The following is a 15,468-nucleotide window of genomic DNA, read 5'->3' as shown; positions in this document are numbered from 1 at the left end:
GATAATTACAGAAAGGGAAGAGTTTTGCCTTGTTTTGGAGGTCGTTTCATTTGTTTAGCCATCGAAAGTTTATCAAACCGGAGAGCTCCCCTACAGGTCGCATTTGAAAGTACCCCCATTCCCGCGCTGCTCGTACACACCCCCGTTCATAAAACAGCCTACAGGTGTTCTTCTGTTTATCCAGTATGATGCCCTATAAATCGAAGTTAAGGACCATGGGACTAATTGCTTTGGTTGAATTTAAATAAAGTTATGATCACTACAGTTAATGCTTTTGAAGACTTGTAATTTTTTAAATCTATCTATCTATCTATCTATCTAAAACATAATAGTTAAGTGAATGGAATTTATACTGTACCTGTAAATTCATATTTTATGCTGTACATCTGTTCTCTGCTTAATGCAAATGGGACAAACTGTATATTTTATAATTTAGATTTTGTATAATTTGCTACTTAATGCGTCTTATATGTTCTGATTTCAGGATGAGAGACTTGTATACAGTGGGGCAAATCAGTATTTAGTCAACCACCAATTGTGCAAGTTCTCCTACTTGAAAAGATTAGAGAGGCCTGTAATTGTCAACATGGGTAAACCTCAACCACGAGAGACAAAATGTGGGAGAAAAAAAAAAAAACAGAAAATCACATTGTTTGATTTTTAAAGAATTTATTTCCAAATTAGAGTGGAAAATAAGTATTTGGTCACCTACAAACAAGCAAGATTTCTGGCTGTCAAAAAGGTCTAGCTTCTTTTAACGAGGTCTAACGAGGCTCCACTCGTTACCTGTATTAATGGCACCTGTCCACAACTTCAGTCAGTCACACTCCAAACTCCAGTATGACCAAGACCAAAGAGCTGTCGAAGGACACCAGAGACAAAATTGTAGACCTGCACAAGGCTGGGAAGACTGAATCTGCAATAGGTAAAACGCTTGGTGTAAAGCAGACATGACCAAAGTCCGGCCCGGGGGCCAAATGCGGCCCATGGTCAAATTTCATCCGGCCCCCAGCCTCTCTCATAAAATCAATAACATCTGGCCCGCACACAGACTTAATTAATTGGTCAGCAGTACTGCCACCAGCATATAAAGTAGCTTACACACTAAATGCTGCTCATTTATCTACTAAAAGGCAGCAGCACTCTAAGCAACAATACCCCGTGTTACCCTTTACTCCCAATTTTCTAAGATGGCGACAATCAACAAAAAAAGCTGACTGCGACGGCCGACGCTTCAAGGATAGGTGAAAATTGGACTATTTCTTCACTAAAATACGCAACAACCCTGTCTGCCTCATATGCAAAGAGACAGTCGCTGTTTTTAAAGAGTTCAATGTGAGGCGATATTACCAAACAAGACACGCTGACCTGTACGACAAGATTACAGGCAGCGAGAAATTGAAGCAACTTGAAGCTAGTTTAATTTCACAGCAGCAGTATTTCTCAAGAGCCCGAGAGTCGAAAGAGAACGCCACAAGGCTAGTTGCGAGATTGTTGAAATTATTACCGTATTGGCCCGAATATAAGACGGGCCTGATTATAAGAAGACCCCCTCTTTTTCAAGACTCAAGTTTGAATAAAAACTTTTTGAACACCAAATTTTTATGTAGAAAATAATTACAGTACATCTGAAACAAATGATTATAACAATATGTTTGAGAGAAAAAGCATGTTATTTTGCCTCATTCAAATGTTAATATCCGAACATTTAAATATGTAAACTAAAGTGCAATCACATTCGTAAATGAACGGCTTCTGGTTTCTGAAATGTAAATAAACCAATCTATTGTGATAAAACAACGAAATTGCAATAACTGCATTAACCATCAAAGTGAAGTCTAACTGTAACCGTAGTCTTGAAACACATCTGAAAGGAAAAACATTGCAATAAAATAATGCAATCTGGTTAAACTTGAGAGTAGCTGAGATCTCTCATGAAAGAACATCGCTTCAATGATATCTGGCGCCATCTAGCGTCGTGAATGAGTATAACGTCTAGACCGCGAATATAAGACGACCCCCACTTTTTCAGTCTTATTTCAATGCAAAAAACACCATCTTATATTAGGGCCAATACGGTAATTAAAAAAGATAATGAGACAAATGTGACACGCAGAATGGCTTGCTAAAATTTGCTTAAATATATTGTTCTATGTAAAGGTTGTCAGCCAAGGTCGGCCCCCCACATCTTTACCACACCAAATCTGGCCCCCTTTGCAAAAAGTTTGGACACCCCTGGTGTAAAGAAATCAACTGTGGGAGCAATTATTAGAAAATGCAAGACATACAAGACCACTGATAATGTCCCTCAAACTGGGGCTCCATGCAAGATCTCACCCCGTGGCGTCAAAATGATAACAAGAACGGTGAGCAAAAATCCCAGAACCACACGGGGGGACCTAGTGAATGACCTACATAGAGCTGGGACCACAGTAACAAAGGCTACTATCACTAACACAATGCGCCACCAGGGACTCAAATCCTGCACTGTCCCCCTGCTGAAGCCAGTACATGTCCAGGCTCGTCTGCGGTTCGCTAGAGAGCATTTGGATGATCCAGAAGAGGACTGGGAGAATGTGTTATGGTCAGATGAAACCAAAATAGAACTTTTTGGTAGAAACAAAGGTTCTCGTTTTTGGAGGAGAAAGAATACTGAATTGCATCCGAAGAACACCATACCCACTGTGAAGCATGGGGTTGGAAACATCATGCTTTGGGGCTGTTTTTCTGCAAAGGGACCAGGAGGACTGATCTGTGTAAAGGAAAGAATGAATGGGGCCATGTATCGAGAGATTTTGAGTGAAAATCTCCTTCCATCAGAAAGGGCATTGAAGATGAGACGTGGCTGTGTCTTTTAGCATGACAATGATCCCAAAAATACAGCAAGGGCAACAAAGGAGTGGCTTTGTAAGAAGCATTTCAAGGTCCTGGAGTGGCCTAGCCAGTCTCCAGATCTCGACCCCATAGAAAATCTGTGGAGGGAGTTGAAAGTCCGTGTTGCCCAATGACAGCCCCAAAACGTCACTGCTCTAGAGGAGATCTGCATGGAGGAATGGGCCAAAATACCAGCAACAGTGTGTGAAAAGCTTGTGAAGAGTTACAGAAAACGTTTGGCCTCCGTTATTGCCAACAAAGGGTACATAACAAAGTATTGAGATGAATTTTTGGTATTGACCAAATACTTATTTTCCACCATGATGTGCAAATAAATTCTTTAAAAATCAAACAATGTGCTTTTCTGGGTTTTTTTCCACATTCTGTCTCTTATGGTTGAGGTTTACCCATGTTGACAATTACAGGCCTCAGTAATATTTTCAAGTGGGAGAACTTGCACAATTAGTGGTTGACTAAATACTTATTTGCCCCACTGTATGTTAAATTATTATGTACTGTGTTTAATTCGAGATGTCTCTGGTTGCACTATGAAATGCACTTTTCCGTGCATGCCGTGTGTCCATATTACTTTGTCACCTTTTTCATCCCTAACCAGTTTGCATGCCTGCAACATGACAATGATCCGTAGCACACAGCCAAGCTGACCAAGGAGTGGCTGCGTAAAAAGCATATCAAGGTTCTGGAGTGGCCAAGCCAGTCTAAAGACCTCAATCCACAGATCTAAAGAAGATCTGTGTGGAGGAATGGGCCGAAATCCCTGTTTCCATGTGTGAAACCCTAGTGAAGAACTACAGAAAGCTTCAATACTTTTGAACCCCAGTAAAGTGCAAATAAATTATTGAAAAAAATCATACAATGTGAGCTCCGGATTTCTTTTTTAGATCATCTCTCTATAAGTGGAAATGCATCTAAAATGCTTGGCATTTTAAATAGGCAATTACATAGGGGTTAACTCCATTTTGTTGTGTCAAGTATATTTCCACTGCTATACAAGCTGTACACTGCCTACTTTACATTGTCGGAGAGTGTCTTTTCTTGAGTCGTGTCCCATAAAAAGATGTAATAAAATATTTACAAAAATACAAGTGACTTGCTCACTGTTGTGAGTCACAAGGCCCTAAGCAGGTGCTCGGCATCTGTATTCAGCTGTGTAATAATTCCTTATAAAACAAATATTTTTCTATTTTTCAGATGATGAGGAAGTTTCGTTGGTCATAGAATCAGCTTGCACAGATGGAAGAGTCAACCTTGATGCCAACAATGCTGGTGATGCACCAGATGATGACACGTTAAGCGTAGGACATGATATGCCCGACCTGCCTTTGGATGTACCCCCTGCCCCTGAGACCCCAATCCCCCCCACCTTAGCAGCCGAGGAGACTCAAGCTAGTGAGACAATGGCGCTCGAGGCATCACCAGAGGTTGTAATGGAAGAAGAGCAGACAGTGATAGAGGAACCACATGCTCCTGAGCCCCAGGTGGAGAGTGGAGATGAAGAATTGGTCGACAACACTGTAACAACAGTTGTTGGGGGTGAATCAGAAGTGGAGCAGCAGGAGGAAGAAGAAGCACAGACAGAAAAAAATACACAAGCTGAAGAAGGAATATCAGTCAGAGAAGATGACAAGAAGACGCAACCAGATGTGATTACTGAAAATAATGTGGCAGGGAGTCCAAACGATGATATGACTGCTGAGGGCAATGACACGTCCCAGGATTTACTCACTGAAACAACTGAAATATCACCGGGAGAAGCGAGCAGCAACGGTCCCTGTGCCTGCATCTTCTCAAACTACAACTCCCAAGGTCCCCTCCGGCGTAAAACCCGGCCTTGCTCCCTGCCGGTGTCAGAGCTGGAGAATGTAATCGCCTCAGCCTGCGGTGAGCCGGAGACGCCTCGATCCCACTACATCCGCATTCATCATCTCCTCCACAGTCTCCCCTCGGCGCAACATCGAGCACCCAGTCAGGAGGAGGAGGACATTGAAGAGGGAGAGAACACAAGCACAACTCAGGACAACAGCTCTACATCACCAACACTTAAAAACTCCAAAGACACTGAGAGGGATGGCCAGGAAGATGAAGATGAGATTACCCAGTCTCCATCCCAGGTAGGACTTGTGAAAGCTTTAACTTTATTTTCTGAATGTTGATGCTTGAATTTTGACAGCATGAGACTTACTACAATACTTACTGTAAAATTATATTTTTTGGTGTATAAGTCGTATAAGTCGAATTTCTGGGCAGAACTTTATCTTATCGGAGATCAAGAACATTATACCACACATTATGTAATAACTCGGGCTGCAACTAACAATTATTTTTATTAATCAATTAATCGGATAAATGTCACTTTTAATATAACATGAAGTTATTTTAGGTATTTTGCAAGTAACAACGAAGACAAAATGGATGACTATTACTGCCAAATTTATCGCGTTAACGGGCGATAATTAATTTTTTTAAATTAATCACGTTAAAATATTTGACACATTTAACGCATACGCGGAATGACCCGGTCATGCATTGCCTCAAACAGCATACAATGACACCGCTTTTAGCACATTGAGAGCTAAGAGGCAGAGAAAGACAAGTGGATGAAGGCATTCATTGGACCCCGCCGTTTATTGGCATAAGCTTTGGCAACTCCTTTACAACAAACATAAGGATCATTTAGTGAAAGCACAACAAAAATAGTATTCCTATCTCTCAAAAAAATAATGTTTACAAAAAGAAAAGCGCTCAATGCAAAGAGAACTGGCATTCCCAATCAACATAGCTATGCAAAGTACACATAAAACTTACTCAGACTTTGGTCAAACTCTATTCAAACATTCCATTTAGCTCAACAAATACACTGAATGGCAATATTTAGTCACAATGTACAAACTATCAGAGGTCTCGTACATTGTAAAGCCAGCACTCAAATGACTGGATGGACCAGTAAACAGGGAACTACGGTGTCAGTCGAGAGACAAAAACACTCATTGGCTTAATTTCTAAGTCATTTAAAACTCGCCATTGACACCTTGTGGTGTATTTCAATCACTAGCTTATGTAGTTAAAGACACTGTGGAAGAACCACAGGGAGCCCAACAATGGCGACCTACTAGTTTATTTTTTGATTGAAAATTTTACAAGTTTTTTAAAAACAAAAACAGTAAGAGGGGTTTGAATATAAAATGGGTATAACTTGTACTAACATTTATCTTTTAAGAACTACACGTCTTTCTATCCCTGGATTCCTTTAACAGAAAGAATGTTAATAATGTTAATGCCATCTTTATTGTTATAATAAACAAATACAGTTCTTTATGTACAGTATGTTGAATGTATATATCCGTTTTGTGTCATATCTTTCCTTTCCAACAATAATTTACAGAAAAATGTGGCATATTTTTGAGATGGTTTGAATAGCAATTAATTACGATTAATTCATTTTTAAGCTGTGATTAACTTGATTAAAAATTTTAATTGTTTAACAGCCCTAATGACTATATATTTTATTACAGTTACCAGACTTTAGTCTACAGCTGTACTGTTTAAGTACATAAAACTTTTTAAAGTAATTAATATAGGTTCTGAGTATGAACATAAAAGGAATAAATACAATCCAATTTCAAAGTACACTCTCTTGTATGACAATTTACAGTTTGAATGGGAGTTTGTGTTGAAAGGAGACTAAGATGTAATATGAATGGGTTTATTTGTGTAGTTTCATTATAAAAAGAAATGAGATGTTACTATCGAACAATAACTAAAGTGCTAAAAGGCTTCTCCAATACAAACGGACACTTCACACCCTGATTAGCATAATCACTAACTAACTTACCGCTCTGTGCTGAGTTGTAACGTCACATTAACAAAGAAATCAAACAATATAAGTGGCTTCATTTACTTACCTCTGTATGAGGCACACTGGATCTAACAAAACACACACTGTTACGATCCGTGAATGCGGAAAACAAGATCCGACCCCAAAGCAGACAACAAGGGAAGCGTTTAACAATTTATTGAATGCAAACAAAACACGCAATTGCAAAAAAGATAACAAAAAGGAACCGTGGCAACAGGTCAGAGGGGATCACAAAACCTAACCCGAGGGTAAACTAAGGTGGTGAGCAAATAAGCTAGCAAGGTAACAAAAACAAACTAACACAAATCTACTCAAATACCTGTACTGGGAAGGGGATCCAAACGAGAGTGGCAGAACAAAAAAACCAAGGCAGTGGCATAACGAGCAATATACGAATAAGAGGTTCCAGGCAACCAAAACCACCCGATGGGGAACAGCAAGACAGTATCTCGTCAACTCTTCCCTGGTTTGCCTGTGTTTAAATTAGTGCTGTAAATTTATCGCGTTAACGGGCGGTAATTAATTGGTCTAATTAATCACGTTAAAATATTTCACACATTTAACGCATGGGCGGAATGACCCGCTCATGCATTGCCTCAAATTACAATTACGCCGTTTTTTTGCACATAATAAGAGGCATAGAAAGGCGAGTGGACACAGGCGTTCATTGGAACGCGCCGTTTATTGGCATAAGCTTCTGCAACTCCTTCACAACAAACAAAAGTATCATTTAGTGAAAGCAAAACAAAAATAATATTCCTGTCTCTCAAAAAAATTATAATAATAATAATGTTCATAAAAAGTAAAGCGCTTCAATCTGTATTACTGAGGCCCTATTCTCACGGTGTTAAACAACAATGCAAAGTGAACTGGCATTCCCAATCAAAATAGCGATGCAAAGTACACATAAAACTTACTCAGACTTTGGTCAAACTCTATTCAAACATTTCATTTAGCTCAACAAATAGACTGGATGACAATATTTAGTCACAATATACAAACCATCAGGGGCCTCGTACGTTGTGAAGCCAACACTCAAATGAACTTAAGGTACAATGAACTCGGAAACTACGACATCAGTCGAGGGGCAAAACGCACTCGTTGGCTAGAGCTCTAACTAATTTAAAACTCGTCTTTGACACCTTGTGGTGTATTTCAATCACTACCTTACGTATTTAAAGACACTGTGGAAGAACGGCAGGGAGCCCATGTGACGTCCCGCTCGGCGACGTCAACAATGGCGAGCTACTAGTTTTTTTTTCACTATTTTTGTATTGAAAATTTTACAAATGTTATTAAAACGAAAACATTAAGAGGGGTTAATATAAAATTACTTCAACTTGTACTACTAACATTTATCTTTTAAGAACTACAAGTCTTTCTATCCGTGGATCCCTTTAACAGAAAGAATATTAATGATGTTAATGCCCCTTTGTGGATTTATTGTTATAATAAACCAATACAGGAGTTATGTACAGTGTGTTGTATGTACTAGTATATATCTGTCTTGTGTCTTATCTTTCCATTCCAACAATAATTTACAGAAAAATATGGCATATTTTAGAGATCATTTGAATTGAGATTAATTAGGATTAATTAATTTTCAAGCTGTGATTAACTCGATTACAAATTTTAATCATTTGACAGCCCTAGTTTAAATACGCCACTGATGATATTGGATGCACCTACGGCCCAGGAACACCACCCACATTCTGTAATGAAAATAACAATCAGCCGAACGTGATAAACATTCTGGTGTAAATGTTATTGATCCAGCAACTAAACCTGAGGTTAGCAGTGACCTATCGCTCCCTCTTGTTCTAACCACTGGCGCGCTCAGCCTTACATTACACACAAACAAAGACCCAAACGGGACTGCTAATAGCTGCTGGCAAAAATCGATTATCAAATTCGTTTAGAACTAATTTATTTATCGATTTAATTGATTAGTTGTTGCAGCCTTAGTGATAACAATAAAATGGATAACATCAGAATGAATAAACGTCTTTTAATGTAACATACAGTATTAACAGATAACTATAGCCTAAACATACTGTAACTCTTAGGAGTGTGACAATTAGATAGGCACAATTGAATTGAAATAGAAAATGCAAAACATCAACTAATATTGTCATCTTTTAGATGTGTTCAAATCTGTATATACACAATATCATATAAAATCAATCGAAGGACCTTGGTTTGAATCAAATCGTGGCAGACTTTGTAATATCATTGTCAAAAGAATCGATATTGTATCATATCGATCTCACTCCAAATCGAACTCTGTTGTTTTCAAAATTATTCAATCCCCACAGTAGATGTGTTTTGGAAGTTTGACATTTACTTTTCATCTTTGTTTATTAATCACATTAAATAATGACTTGTCAAATAGACAATACAACTTTTGTAATTTTCCAATTTATGCATTATTCGCTGACAACATTCTTCAACCCCTTAAGTATAACTTTAATACTTAGTACAAAATCCTTTGCAACAATAACATCCTTTAGACGTGAGGTATAGCTTGACACAAGTTTCTTGCAGTGATCCACAAATATCTTTGCCCATTGCTCATGGGCAAAGGCCTCCAGTTCATTAACATTTTTGGGCTTGCGTGCTGCAACTGCCTTCTTCAAGTACCACCAGATTTTCAGTGGGATTTAAGCCTGGTGATTGCGATGGCCACTCCAGAATCTTCCGACACTTCTTTTGCAACCACGATATGGTAGATTCTGAGGTGTGCTTAGGATCATTGTCCTATTGGAAGGTCCAACCTCACCCAAGCCTCAGCTTTGTCAATGACTGCTGGTATTGAATGGAATTCATAATACCTTGTGCACACTGAAGATTCCCTGTACCTGAAGAAGCAAAACAACCCTAGAGCATGACTGACCCACCACCGTGCTTCACAGTAGATAGGGTGTTATTTTCTTTATAGGCATCGTTCTTTCTCCTCCACACGTACCGTTGATCCGTTGGCCCAAAACGTTCCAGTTTGGTCTCATCACGCCAGAGAACAGTATCCCAAAAGCTTTGTGGTTTGTCCACATGGTTTTTGGCATACTTCTTGTGCTTTTGAGTCAGCAGGGTGGTGTGCCTGGGAGTCATTATTTCGCAGTGTGTGTCTTATTGTCTAAGATAAAACCTGAATACCTTCCTATGACATGTCCTGTCGTAGTTCCTCAGCTGTCACCCGGGGATTTTTCGCCAGCTTTCGCTTTAGGTATCGCACAGCAGTTGCAGACAGTAACCTCTATGCTCCCAATTGTGTCTCTTGAAATTTTTAGTCCTTTTGCTATATTTTTATATACATATCCTTGCTTATGAAGTGAAATGACCTTCTCTCTTAGCTTTTTTGACCAGTCCATGGACTTCACCATGTTGTAAAGATGTCATTAACTGCCAAGAAGAGCCATGTGTCACAGTCCTTCTAAATCTGCTTAATTGCTGATCGTTAGGGTTCCGTTCACATCTACTGATGTTTTCATCAGCTGTTTGACAACACCCGATGGAAACCTTTGTTCTTAAGAGTGGTGGACTTGAGGGGTTGAATAATTTTGTCAGTGAGGTAATCGCAGAAAGGCCATTAGTTGGAATATTCCCAAAAATATTTTTGTTATTTCAGTTGTATTTGTCTATTTGACATGTCATATCATTATATCAACCATGTTGAGACCAAACCCACGCCTTTGCACTTGAGCAAAGAGTCCTTCTTAAAAAATTAGCATATTGTGATAAAGTTCATTATTTTCTGTAATGTACTAATAAACATTAGACTTTCATTTATTTTAAATTCATTACACACAACTGAAGTAGTTCAAGTCGTTTATTGTTTTAATATTGATGATTTTGGCAAAAAAGTCAAGATAAACCAAAAATCCCTATCTCAAAAAATTAGCATATCATGAAAAGGTACTCTAAAGAAGCTACTAACCTATTCATCTGAATCAACGAATTAACTCAAAACCCCTGTGAAAGATTCATGAGGCTTTTAAAAACTCCCAGCCTGGTTCATTACTCAAAACCGCAATCATGGGCAAGACTGCCGACCTGACTACTGTCCAGAAGGCCATCATTGACACGGTCAAGCAAGAGGTTAAAACACAGAAAGAAATTTCTGAGCGAATAGGCTGTTCCCAGAGTGCTGTATTAAGGCACCTCAGAGGGACGTGTGTGGGAAGGAAAAAGTGTGGCAGGAAACGCTGCACAATCAGAAGAGGGGACCGCACCCTGAGAAAGATTGTGGAGAAGGGCCGATTCCAGACCTTGGGGGACCTGCAGAAACAGTGGACTGAGTAAAGTACTACAAAGTACTTTTTTCAGTACTTTTTTTTTCAGGCCTCCATAACACCTCAGCAGTGCCACAGGCTGATTGCCTCCATGCCACGCCGCATTGAAGCAGTCATTTCTGCAAAAGGATTCCCGACCAAGTATTGAGTGCATAGCTGATATAATTAATTGAAGGTTAAATTTTTTTGTATAAAAAAAAAAAAACACTTTTTTTGTATTGGTCGGATGAAATAAGCACATTTTTTGAGATAGGGATTTTTGTTTTTTTCTTGACTTTTTTTGCCAAAATCATCAATATTAAAACAATAAAAGGCTTGAACTACAGTTGTGTGTAATGAATGTAGAATATATGAATTTATCAGTACATTACAGAAAATAATGAACTTTTATCACAATAGGCTAATTTTTTCAGAAGGACTAGTATGTCGCAGGCCCCGCCAAACTATGTAAAAAGGGTGCCTTACACTTCGGAAAATATGGTAATTAGAATTTAAATTCATGAAATTTATTTTAGGTCCCAGAGTGCCCAGGTCCATGCTGCTGTCGCTCCCTTCCACGTAGCCTCTCCATTGAACGCCTCTCTGAACTCAACCAGCTCCTAGAAGGTGACGGCGGAGGTGGTGTGCATCCAACCGTCAGAAGGATCTCTCTCTCATACCTGGAAAGCGAAGAAGGGGATTCCAGTAGTGGAGTTGGGAAAAGAAATACAGGGAGCAGCCATAGAGTGAGGGGAGAAAATGAGTGTGAATTTTGTGACACTTCCTGCTACAGCACCTCCTGCTACAGCACGTCATGTTACAGCACATCATGCTACAGTAACTCAGGCGAAGGCAGGGGCCGCATCTGCAGCCATACGCGCCTCTCTTCAGTGGAAAGCAACCGTCTCTCCGGCAGCACGGTGTTCTCCTCGCAGGACGAAGAGGAGGATGAGAGCACCTTTGAGTCAGGGCCAGATGTAAACAACTGTCCTGAAGGCCAGGAAGTGGGTGGGGCTGGTGGAGAGAGAAGGAGCGGACGATGGAAGGAGCCAATGGGAGAGGAGCATGGAATATCAGCTAGGGCGGAGTCGCAGAGCACGAGTAAGTAATGGGAAAGTTGTTGACCTTTTCAGCATGTGTCTAAGTAATTGGCATCAGATTACTTCCAGGTAGTGGACAGAGAGTGAAAGCTTAAGATTTAAAAGAGTGTAAACTGCTTTTGCCCATGGTTGGTTTTTTCGTCTCGCGAGAACACAAAATCATCCTTAACTCATTCACTCGCAGCCATTTTCACCAGTGCAACCCGGCCGTTTTACTGGATTTTGACTGATTTTGCAAGGCCCACAGAAAATTCTGTGCTATTGCCGTATAAACATGGAACCCACCAAAAGAAAGATTAGGCTCTCTTCTTTCAGCAGGAAAAAAAGTTAGTTCATATCTTTTTCCATTCTTTAGAAATCAGCATTAGAAAATAGCTTAGTTTGAGCAATTTTCCAATTTCTGATGAACAGAGAAATTGAGCTTTTTGTGAAAGCATACATTTCAAACATAACTTTTACTTTAACACAGCAATTACATGCTTCAGTTACATCCCAAACATCTGAATAATGTTTTCCTTTTACAGAATAACATAAGCAACAAGTCAAATAGAGCTTTTGATAGCAAAGTAACAATTTATTTACACATAACTAACTGAGGGATGACTGGGCTGTTGTGGCCCAGCAGCGGGGTAAACTTTTCCCTCATCGCCACCTTTCTCTGCTCGGCATTGTCCGCTGCACTGGTGGTCTCGGTCGTTTTGCACGGTCGTCCAGCGCCTGGCATCCCGGGCGTCCATTTGCTGGTCTTCCGCCGGCGCCCCGGCCGTGCGGCCAGCCGTTCGTTCGTTCCGTTGAATCAGGTCGCGGGTCTTACCAAATGTGCTACTGCCCTCCAGTGGCCAGTTTTATTGCTTTAAAATGGATTTTCAGCGTTGTGCTTTGGAGCTAAGTTCAATCAAAACCCAGAGATGTCTCTTGTAAAAAAAAACAAAACGTAAAAGACGTATAAATACGTCTTTGGGACAGTGAAACAATTAAAAATACAACGTATTTATACATTTTTGGGAGCAAATGAGTTAAAATTATCCAGGTTGCCTATATTTACATAGGTTTAACTCTAACCGGAAGATATGACATACACCTCCACCACCACCACTGTGGCTTGTCTAATCTGAAGTGTCAGTCATGGTGAAAATGACACTAGAGATAAACTGAATTACCATATTATTAAAATATAGAAATGGAAGACATATGACAGATAGGTGGGTGGCAGTTTTACTAATTGGAAGTGACAGTGATTCCACAAATACCTACGGGTCCTTGACACGTGAGTGGCGCGGGTGTGTGTTTGTGTGTGTGCAAGAATGTTTCCTCTAATAACATGTTGCATGGCCCACTGTGTAATCATTTCTGAAACTTGCTCTGATTGTTTCATTCCCTCGACAACACAAGATTAATTACTCTCACCTCACAGTGTAAGGCTTACATCAACAAAGATGTCATTGAAATGTATTTTTTTCTGTGGGCGTATGACAGAGAAGTCAGGCTGATGTGTGAGGATTTTTCTTTGATTTGGTGTTTTTTTTTTTTTTTTTTGTATGTGAGAGTAAAGCAAAGAACAGGCATCCATTAGGGGTGTGCCATCTTAGGCACACCATCATTCGATTCGATTACGATTAAGGACGCTACGCTTCGATTGTTGAACGATGATCACGGTATTGACAATGATCACGATTATCGATGCATCATGCATAACTAATTAATAAAGTAGCCAAACAATTTTTGTCCATTATTTATTTAAAATATCCTAATGCTTTAACAGGAACAATGGAAACATGCCCATACAATAAAAAGCTAACCTTAAACTAGCCTGGTACTCCAGACTCACCGCTGTTCCAGCTATTGAGTCTGGCCACCATTAAGCGGATAACATTTTCAGGGCGGAGCAAGCCACAGCAACAGACAGCGGAGTGGACCAATCAACGACGGGCGGGACGAGGGACTTGCACACAGAAGTAAACATACGAGGAGAGCGGAGTTTATTCAACATGGCTAGCGCGAGACAGACTGTTGTCAATACACTTGTGTCGATGTGTTTTTGGTAATTTAAAACTGATTTTAACGTGGATTGGAACATATTCTCGGCTCTCCTGTTCGCCATCTGTGTTGTTGTGGAGACGACTTCCGCGGAAGAGTGATGTTGGTCCTTAAGAACCGTCATGTAAATAAAAGAATCTGATTTGTCGATAGATTTTGTACTTGCTCGAGAGCCCGTTAATGGGCTGGGTCCCAGACTACTCTCTCAGTGTTTGAAAAACACATGGAGAACAGTCTGGCCGTGCCAGGCAACCCTTAAACTGCTTTAAAAAAAAAAAAAAAAAAAAAAAACATTTTAACCATTTTAAAGGCAGTGTTTATTTCTCAACATGCCTTTACAACACACAGATGACCTTGAGGTGCTCTTTTTCACAAGTAGGTGCAAAAACATCAGCTGTTTCAAAGGCAGTACTTATTTCAAGGATTCAAGGATTGTTATTGTCTCATCAGTTTACATTCTCTCAACAATACAATAAAATTTACATTGGTGGAATGAATTCCAAATTTTCTGGAAGCAAGCAAAGTGTTTTTAGAAATAAGACTTCTTTTAACCAATATACTTTGTTTTCACAGATTTCTGTACTATTTCGCATGTTTCTAGTGTTCCCAGTGTACTTAATCCTGGTTTGAAACGTTCTGCATCTGGAACAACTTTTGTACACCACCAAACAACGCACAACTTGACATGGAAATACATGTTAGCGATGTCGCTAATTAGCATAGCGCTAGGTGCTAACTAGTAACATCCCAAAAACAACAACAATAAAAGCTAAACAGTACAAGAGGGTTCGTGTACTCACCTCTGATAGACGGACACGGGACTTTTTCCAATTAACACCACTTGAACCTACTGCAGAACAACTGAAAGACAAGGAGAAGCAAACTATCTCTCTTCCCCTCTCGCTCTAAAAAAATAACTTGCGCACAGAAGAGGACCCAAAACGTGACCGCCGGGCTCCTGCCTGTCTCATAAACAAATTTATTTTCGAGTCTTTTGAAAAGGAGTAACTCTTTCGCTCAGTAACCAGCTGCATCTATCATAACGTTGTGCGTGCGTCCGTTAAAGGAGTCCGGGCAGCAGACGTGTCTTGAATTTCGTTCCGCTACTACCGGCTGTCATAAAGTTATGAGAGAAAATCATCGTTTTTAAACTAGGGCTGTCAAAATTATCGCGTTAACGGGCGGTAATTAATTTTTTCAATTAATAACGTTAAAATATTTGACGCACATGCCCCGCTCAAACAGATTAAAATGACAGCACAGGGTCATGCGCACTTGTTACTTGTGTTTTTTGGAGTTTTGTCGCCCTCTG

General features: G+C 39.8%; 1 protein-coding gene across 3 annotated transcripts in view; it reads left to right on the top strand.

Moving 5' to 3' along the window:
* Positions 1-15,468, top strand: part of LOC130908435 (E3 ubiquitin-protein ligase HECW1-like) — a 110,796-nt gene that overhangs the window by 61,606 nt on the left and 33,722 nt on the right. For all 3 annotated transcript variants that reach the window (XM_057823852.1, XM_057823853.1, XM_057823854.1), the window contains 2 exons: positions 4,087-5,006; positions 11,556-12,120. In XM_057823852.1, coding sequence (XP_057679835.1) covers positions 4,087-5,006; positions 11,556-12,120 — 1,485 coding nt within the window. The remainder of the gene's footprint in view (positions 1-4,086; positions 5,007-11,555; positions 12,121-15,468) is intronic.

Source organism: Corythoichthys intestinalis, chromosome 20 (genome assembly GCF_030265065.1).
Source record: "Corythoichthys intestinalis isolate RoL2023-P3 chromosome 20, ASM3026506v1, whole genome shotgun sequence".
In the NCBI taxonomy this organism is placed as follows: Eukaryota; Metazoa; Chordata; class Actinopteri; order Syngnathiformes; family Syngnathidae; genus Corythoichthys; species Corythoichthys intestinalis.
This window is presented reverse-complemented; position numbering and strand designations above follow the sequence as displayed.